General features: G+C 38.7%; 1 protein-coding gene across 1 annotated transcript in view; it reads left to right on the top strand.

The window, feature by feature from the left end:
* Nucleotides 1–705: 705 nt before the first annotated feature.
* Nucleotides 706–8,479, top strand: part of stk26 (serine/threonine protein kinase 26) — a 40,741-nt gene continuing 32,967 nt past the window's right edge. Inside the window, exons 1-2 of the mRNA XM_056263526.1 lie at nucleotides 706–1,128; nucleotides 8,397–8,479. The exon at nucleotides 8,397–8,479 is cut by the window's right edge and continues 148 nt beyond it. Coding sequence (XP_056119501.1) covers nucleotides 1,087–1,128; nucleotides 8,397–8,479 — 125 coding nt within the window. The 5' untranslated portion in view covers nucleotides 706–1,086. The remainder of the gene's footprint in view (nucleotides 1,129–8,396) is intronic.

Here is an 8,479-nt window from a genome sequence, read left to right as displayed (position 1 = left end):
GATCGTCAACCAGTGGATCTCTGAGCCGAGTGAGTGAGTGGAGGCGGGGCTCATTTGCACATTCATAGAGCCACGCATACTAAATGAGGTGAGAGTGTCGAGTTACATTCAAGCTATTTTATAGCATGAAGACATTATTTTCAAGGAGAAAATGCTGTAACTTTGGTGATCAAAGATGAGTTTTAAGAGGAACATTATTGACTACAGAGGTACTTAACTAGTGAAAATACAATTACAGATATCAAGAATTACAGTTTTTACTTGGTGAAATTTAATTCTTGATATCAAAATTGCGAGTGATGACGTCATTGTTGATATCAATAATGAACATTTTTACTAGTGGAAATGTAATTCCTGATATCAAGAAAATCACATCCTTGGAATGAATGATAAAAACGCTTGCCATAAACTCAAAAAAAAAAGGCTAAATATGAATTGGTTTGGGTCAAATATGGACAAATCCAACCGTTGGATTTGTCTAAATTGGACCCAAACATTTGTTTAGAGTGTATATGGCAAGGGCAAACTTGTGTTGAGGGTTGTGTTTATGGATTAGGCCATATAAAATATTATTAACCTGATTATAAAGTCAATGGAAGTCACTTATAGTGAAACAAACGCGCGCGCGCTGTGTGTGTGTGAAGAAATGTGTGTGTGACGAAAGCTCAGCATAGTGACGCAGTGTCTGTGTGCGCGCGGTCGGAGCGCGCGACTCCACCCAACGGCCAGAACTGAAGCACAAAACAACTTTCGCGAGCGCGGCGCGAGTCATGGCGTCAAAGAAGATCTCCTGAAGAACAAACTGCACAAACTCTCACCAAAAGCCCCTAACAAGCCATCGACGACCGTCTGGATCTAATATAAACAACAAAAAAGTCCACTTTACGAAGGAATCATGGTTACCGAGTGTCGACTTTAAAGCTAGCAGAGCGCAGCTAGCTCAAGAGTTTGGCGTCGCGAGGAGTTACGCGAACAGTGTAAATATAGTGTAAATATCTAATTTAATACAGAGTAGTGTGAGGAAGCGAGCTGTAAGAGTCTCCGCGAGAGTTTGCTGGTGTGTAGTTTGCCTGTGGACGGGTGGAGATGGCTCAGTCACCGGTATCTGTTCAAGTTCCTGGAATGCAGGTGAGTTGGTGTGGATAGGTAACGACAGGCCATCATCATCATCACCTTCATCATCGGCTAATCCGCATTCAGACTTTAATACACTCATGAATCATCTATAGCACACCTTTACATTAGTTTCTGTCAGTTCAAGACACACTTGCTGGTTTTATTCAGCCCTAATATAAACACTAACAAAAAGTACTATCGTATTACCATATTTTTGTTGTTGTTGACATGTAATGTAAAGGCAATGCTTTTCTCCATGTACCATGGCACTCTTTTAAATTCATTAAAGTGCTATAAATACCATGGTACATGAATAACCCAATAACTACCCAAGTTTTTTTAATTTAGTATTTTTTTATGTCATTAACGTTACATTTGTTAAGAGCATTTTTGAAAACAGATATTTTGTTCATATGTTGTGCTGTCCTCTGTAGTGACACCAGGACTCATTTGTTTAAAAAAAATGAAAAGACACGTATAGGCAAAAACAAATGTGATTTGTCTTTTTTTTTTCATTCAGCAATACATTTTTAGGTTTCAGAACTTTGTATAAAGATGATTCTCAACTATGTTATGATAGACATAATGGAATGAATATATACTATTTTACTTTATGCAATATCTGGGTAAAATTGCCATAAATGTGTTTTCCTATCCAATACAATGTATCTATACACTATCTAATCTACATGTTAATGTGTTCTTGGGTAAAAATATAATGAAGAAAAGAAGTGTAATAATTGGCGACATTTCCATAATAATATCTAATATTTCATAGGAATATTGATACATAATTTCACTTGTCTCCCAGAATGCCTGATAATCCTGCTGTAAGTCCTGGTGTCTCTACAGTGTTCATGTATGAAATCAATGCAACGTTTTATAACAGAAAGTCATATTTTGATTAGAAACCCAAACCCCATAGCATTCTCCAGAGATGTTGATTTATGACAATTTGAAAAGTAGTCAGATTTAAATGATAATTACAAACTACTATCATATTTCCATAAGTGCCAAATTTGATCACTAAATTAATTCCGGTCATTTTTAAAGAACAAGGAGAAGTTGTTGTGATGGTGAAACCTATTTGTCTTTACATGACATTCACACTTAAAACTGTGACATATGTTATATATATATATATATATATGTATGTATAATCAGTATCGGTAAAAAAAATCCTATCAGTGCATTCATAATACAAGGCCGATATTTTGACCGATACTGATTTTAACAAACAACTATTGGTCAACTTATTTGAACTTTTGTCATTAAAATAGATTACTGTTTTGTTCATGATTTAAATTAGCAACATTCAAAAACCCCATACATTAAAATATACAAGATAGTTTATTGCTGCATCATAAAATAATTTCTATTGAACATGGATCCATTTAGCATTCAACAGGTATATATAAATACAACAGATCAGAGATGCATTTGAATAAACAGTGTTTTTCAGCAAGGTCTAACTAGTTTTCAGGTACAGAAATACAGTAAGCAAATGTAAAATATATTCTTCATTGTAAAAATTAAATCCTTATTTAATCAAGAGTAGTGAGCAATGTTGTTTGATTAACATTATTATAGAGACCGCAGGAATATTAGGCTACTGTCACTTTAAGAGATCCAATTCACTGATACACATGTTTTATTTCTCAACTGTTTACGTTCACTTAATACATAAAACATGGACATTTGGATACAATTTTGAGTGAAAGAGAACTCAATTCAGTATTTGCGCTCTGGCTTTTTCCCCTAGTTGTTGAGCCCTGCTGTATTTTGTACAGATTTCATTTAGTTTTAGCAAGTATTTAATTATATAAATATATTACACAGAGCTCGACATTAATGTTTGTCCGGGACAAGTGGATTTTTTAAAGGGGCAAGTGAAGAGAAATTTACTTGTCCGACCGGACAATTACACTAATTAAAACGCCAGTAACAAAAAAAAATAACTAGGGAAACGCCAAAACGCGATAACAATTCTGCATTCATTTAATATAAGCGGCGATTGATAGTCAATAATAATAATATATAATGTAATGACGCTGATGGTAATAAATCAATCTCATGATATTATTTAATGTGAATAATTTAGTGTCAATTATTTAATTTGATTGGTTACAACAATATAGTGTCGTCTTATGTCTTATTATTCTAATTAAATTAATTGATTATTGAATTTAAGAATTTAAAATGAAAGCTAAAGCATATATTTAATAAGATTAGGGGAAAAATGCCCTTAATAAAGGTAAAAATGTCACGAATATGCAGATGTAAATTTGTCAAAACTGATTGAACACTGATGAGAATATTGCTTCAGAATAAATTGTATTTACAACACACAAAAAAACGCTATTTATTTCCCGGAAAATTAAATTTTTTACTCAGCTTAATGTCGAGCCCTGATATATGTATATATATATATATATATATATATAAAAAAATTTTTTTAATTATTATTATATATTGTTTTATTTTTAAGGTCATTATATTAATGAGTCATTTATGTAGCGCTTTTGTTTGTCATACTCATATGACAAACAAAATGTATCTAATATGTAGTTATTTCCGAGAGCGGTTTATCCAGTCGACTGTATGTTTGTAAGGAGGATATTGTATAGAAGTATTTTTATTTATACATTTTGCTGATGTTTTCTTATTCATATGTGATTAGTCACTGAGCCGAATTGTAGTGTATATTTGTAAATCTCTAACACACACCTGGTCTAGTGATGGAGTGGATGTTCGTTGTGTGTAACGTGGAATCCGCTTCCTAAAGGCGTGCTAGTGTTCGCTCCTGATCGCTAGCCTCTGCGCGCGTCAGCGTTAGCTGCGTATGATCTAGGACAGTGATGTAATCCCTATCGTTTAAGCCTTTGTGTGTGACAGCAAGAAATAGCCTCACTTGCAGCACAGGAAGACAGGAAGTGTGAATGTGGTTCTGTGTTGTGGCCGATGTCACAACTTCACACTCGTCAGACGCTTGTAACAGAACCGAGAAACCCAGAACTTCACCTCTGTTCCTTTTCTAACAGCAAACCGGGATCAGAAAGGTTAAACGCCACAGCTATTCCCCCTGGAATAACACACTCTTCTCTGCTATGACAACTAAGCAGAACAGTACGTTGCTGGGTTTGTATCGTTAATCATTACGCAGCACAGCTGATGGGTAACTCTGCTCATTAATGTAACACTTGTGGCTGGCCTTTTTAATGTTTGTTTTATGAGATTCCCTAAGGTTTAAAGTGCAGTTTCGTCCCTTTTAAATAGGCTGCGCCATTGTCCATTCATAGAGGTGATGTGCTAATCGCTCCAGAAGCACGAAGGAGTGTGTTTTAGGCGTAGCGTCGGGGTGTGTCCCGCGAGGAAGTGTTTCACACACTGGTTTGGCGCCTGAGTCAGCTCCACAGGTACAGGGAAAGGGGAGCCGGCTCTGAAGGAACATGATCAAAGCTTGTTGTGTCATGTTGCTTGTACCCACGTGCACTTGCTTCATTATCCACAATGCATTTCTGCAGGCCCTGAGGGATTCTGCTTTGTGTTTGTCTAGCCGTCAGTGGAGGAAAATACGTCCGGCTGATGAATCTTGTGGGGGTACATGCACACACACACACACACACCCGCCCCTGGGAGCTTGTTAACATGCAGATAGCCTAGTCATCAACGCACCAGAGGTTTATCAGAGGGACGCACACATGCAGGGAAGCGGGATAAAGCGCTTTGGAGATGCCCGGTTTAATTGGATATAAGATCTAACTAGATGAGCAATGTTCAGTTTCAAAGTAAAACATTTTACCTAATAACCTGTGACTGCACATTATTTACATTTATAATACAAGCAAAAAATGTATCATGATATTCTTAGAATTTTAGTAGATCATTAGTCAAGTCACCTTTATTTATATAGCGCTTTTTACAATACAGATTGTATCAAAGCAGCTTCACAGTGATAACATGAAAATAATACAACAAAGTTTGTTTCTAGAAGAAAATTGCGTCAACGTCCACCTGAAGTAAGGCAGATCAATAATATTATTGAATATTAAATGTCCCCAACTAAGCAAGCCAAAAGCCAAGGCAACAGTGGCAAGGAACCAAAACTCCATCAAGTGACAGAATGGAGAAAAAAACCTTGGGAGAACCCAGACTCAGTCAGAGGCCAGTTCTCCTCTGGCCAACGAAGGAACAGTGCATGATTCGGGCAGCATTACAAGTCAGATTGGATCGGAACATTTAGAGCATTTATCCATTTCCATCTTTTTGGAAGTCCAAGTAATCACGCCGGTATTGAGAGGAGTTGTTGAGGATCAGTGCCGTCCACCATAGAGGGTCCATATCGCCCGTGCTGAGTCGTCTCTTCACAGGCTTTGTGATTGGGGCATCTGAAGTCTCCGTGAGAGGCTGGATACAAACTGGAGCTGACGAACGCCATTTGCCTCGGGACTCGCGTCCCGAGATAACAGCAGAAAAGCAAAAAGGGAAAATAATTAGCGTAGCTGCTGTTCATAATGATTTCCATAACACGGGCGTAGATGATAAAAACATGAAGACAGTGACTCTTGCGTCCCAGAGTCACGCATCATTAGGAATGCGAATTCTTTTAACTGATTAAGGTGCCCCTATTATGCTATTTTAAAGGCTCCAAATTTTGTTTTAGATTCTCCTACAACAGGTTTACATGCATTAAATGTCAAAAAACAGTTACATTTTTTCATAATATACATTGCATATCAGATGGCCCAGTCTGTTGTGATTGGTCTACTCTGCTCTGATTGGTCAGATGGCCCAGTCTGTTGTGATTGGTCTACTCTGCTCTGATTGGTCAGATGGCCCAGTCTGTTGTGATTGGTCTACTCTGCTCTGATTGGTCAGATGGCTCAGTCTGTTGTGATTGGTCTTCTCTGCTCTGATTGGTCAGATGACCCAGTCTGTTGTGATTGGTCAGATGGCCCAGTCTGCTCTGATTGGTCAGATGACCCAGTCTGTTGTGATTGGTCTACTCTGCTCTGATTGGTCAGATGGTCCAGTCTGTGTTGTGATTGGTCTACTCTGTTGTGATTGGTCTACTCTGCTCTGATTGGTCAGATGACCTAGTCTGTTGTGATTGGTCTACTCTGCTCTGATTGGTCAGATGGCCCAGTCTGTTGTGATTGGTCTACTCTGCTCTGATTGGTCAGATCGCCCAGTCTGTTGTGATTGGTCTACTCTGGGTCATCTGACCAATCAGAGCAGTCTGTTGTGATTGGTCTACTCTTCTCTGATTGGTCAGATGGCTCAGTCTGTTGTGATTGCTCTACTCTGTAAGTTTCCCGCTGACAAGCTTTATTTAACATCACGTATCCGAAGTATCCGAAATACTCTGAGTCAGATACGCAAATGATAGTTTCGTCATCACACAGGGGCATGGCCTGATCAAAGCGCTTTCCCGTTTTAGATGTGTTTTGTGTGTTTTTCGCGTCAATCACGCTTAAAACAAATGCTGCCGCTCAGTGTGACACAAAACTTATCACACAGGCGCGAGTGCCAAACTGAGAGACATTGGGTACTTTGGTGTCTACCTGCGCTTGAATATGGCCAGGCTTAAAAAACACGCACAAATGATCAACTTCTGTGAAGATGCGGCGCTGGCCCGAGTGTCTTTCACGCTGGCCCCGGGCCATCATGCAGTCCTTATTGTTGAGCCCTGCAGTATATATGGTTTTTACAACTACATCGCCAACGCCTTATGAACTGTGCTTCCCATTGTGCCTATCAAACACCCTTTAATAATGAATTCCGCATCACTTCTCATTATAATCTTTCTTGTAAATTCTGTATACCGTTTACCGCACAAATACAAGTACCATATAAAATGTGGCACTATTTTTAACCACCACAACAAATTAGTTGTCGATGTTCTTGCATAAAGTATGTTTCTGGCCTTATAGTCCAAAATGCATGCAGGGGCTTGTAATAAAATTGTAAAACCCACTGCAGTTTTAAAGCCCCTCTTGTGAAATGGCTTGATGAGTGCAGTTTTACTCTTCGTTGAAGCATTTCCATTTGAAACCAAAGTCTGTCACATCAATACGAAGCCCTATAGTGTAAGGGATGGAGGTAAAACTACTGACTCCAGTAAAGGTGGTTCGAGTGAGATAAACTGAATATTTAATGAGGAAAAATAAAGGACAGGGCTTGATTTGACTTCTCTGTGGATTAACTTGCAAATGAATGGTTTAACACAACACAGGACTAGTAGTGTTCATTTTGATTTCATGCAGACTTTTAAGCTAATAAACAGACTCAAAACTACACCACTTTACTATGTGCCTCTTTTATATTGTTATCAGTATTGACTGGAAGTTGGATTCACTTCCCCATCCAGTGAAATAACTGTACTTGCAATAGTTGAACAGCTTGTTTGTATTTGGTTCATAGAGCTCCCCTCCCAAGTGTTTCTTTGAATATTATTGACTAACCTAGTGTAGCATTGGCATTCTCTCTGATTGGGCTGGACTCTGGGCTTCTGCGTGATGATTGGAGGGTCTGTCGAAAGACTGCATCTCCTTTTGATTGATAGTGATTTTTTACTATAAAAAGCGGTCACCGTGATTTTGCCAAGTAAGACATGGTCCTGGATCAACATATTTTGTTTATCCTGGATCAACATTCCTGTCCCAAAATGTAGTCCTTACCCAATCCCTACCCCTAAACCTAACCCTACCCATAACTTTTCCCTAAAATCAGAGGGTAATGAAAGGTGAATGACACTGATGTGTAAGTACTTCACCCTGGTTCTAAGCTTAAACTTGACATAAACTGTAAACTTGTCCCTCAAATCTGATTGGTTGATTGGAAAGTTGATCCAGGATCAACAACGATGTTGATCCAGGAACATGTGGTACTTGGTGAAATCACGTTCACCATAAAAAGCCGCTGAAGCTATTCGAGCTCAGTGCCATCGTGGATTTTGCAAGTGTAGTCGAAAGACAAACTGCTGCAACCTTTTCTTGGTATTTGCTTGGCGAAATTGCCAGCCAATTTTCATCATACATTTCACACAATTATACACCACATTCCTTGTTTCAGTTTAACCTAATTCCCACATTTCCCCCTGCTGGCCATTGAATGGACACACATAGGGCAGAGTTTACGTATAGATAAATGGACAATTTTTATGATGTAGGCCGAAAATGAGCTTCCCCTCTTTGAAAGACCAGCAGCCGCCACTGGTTTATACCTATTTATCTAACCTAGCCAACTCAAACTAACCCTGTGTAACTTTTGTATTGCAGAACAGTCGAACAGACCCCGAGGAGCTGTTCACTAAACTGGAGCGCATCGGGAAGGGCTCGTTCGGGGAGGTGTTTAAAGGCAT

Source organism: Rhinichthys klamathensis, unplaced genomic scaffold, assembly GCF_029890125.1.
Source record: "Rhinichthys klamathensis goyatoka isolate OS25496 unplaced genomic scaffold, OSU_Roscu_1.1 h1tg000207l_1, whole genome shotgun sequence".
Lineage (NCBI taxonomy): Eukaryota > Metazoa > Chordata > Actinopteri > Cypriniformes > Leuciscidae > Rhinichthys > Rhinichthys klamathensis.
Note: the sequence above shows the minus strand (reverse complement) of the source record. Positions and strands in the feature narration are given on the sequence as shown.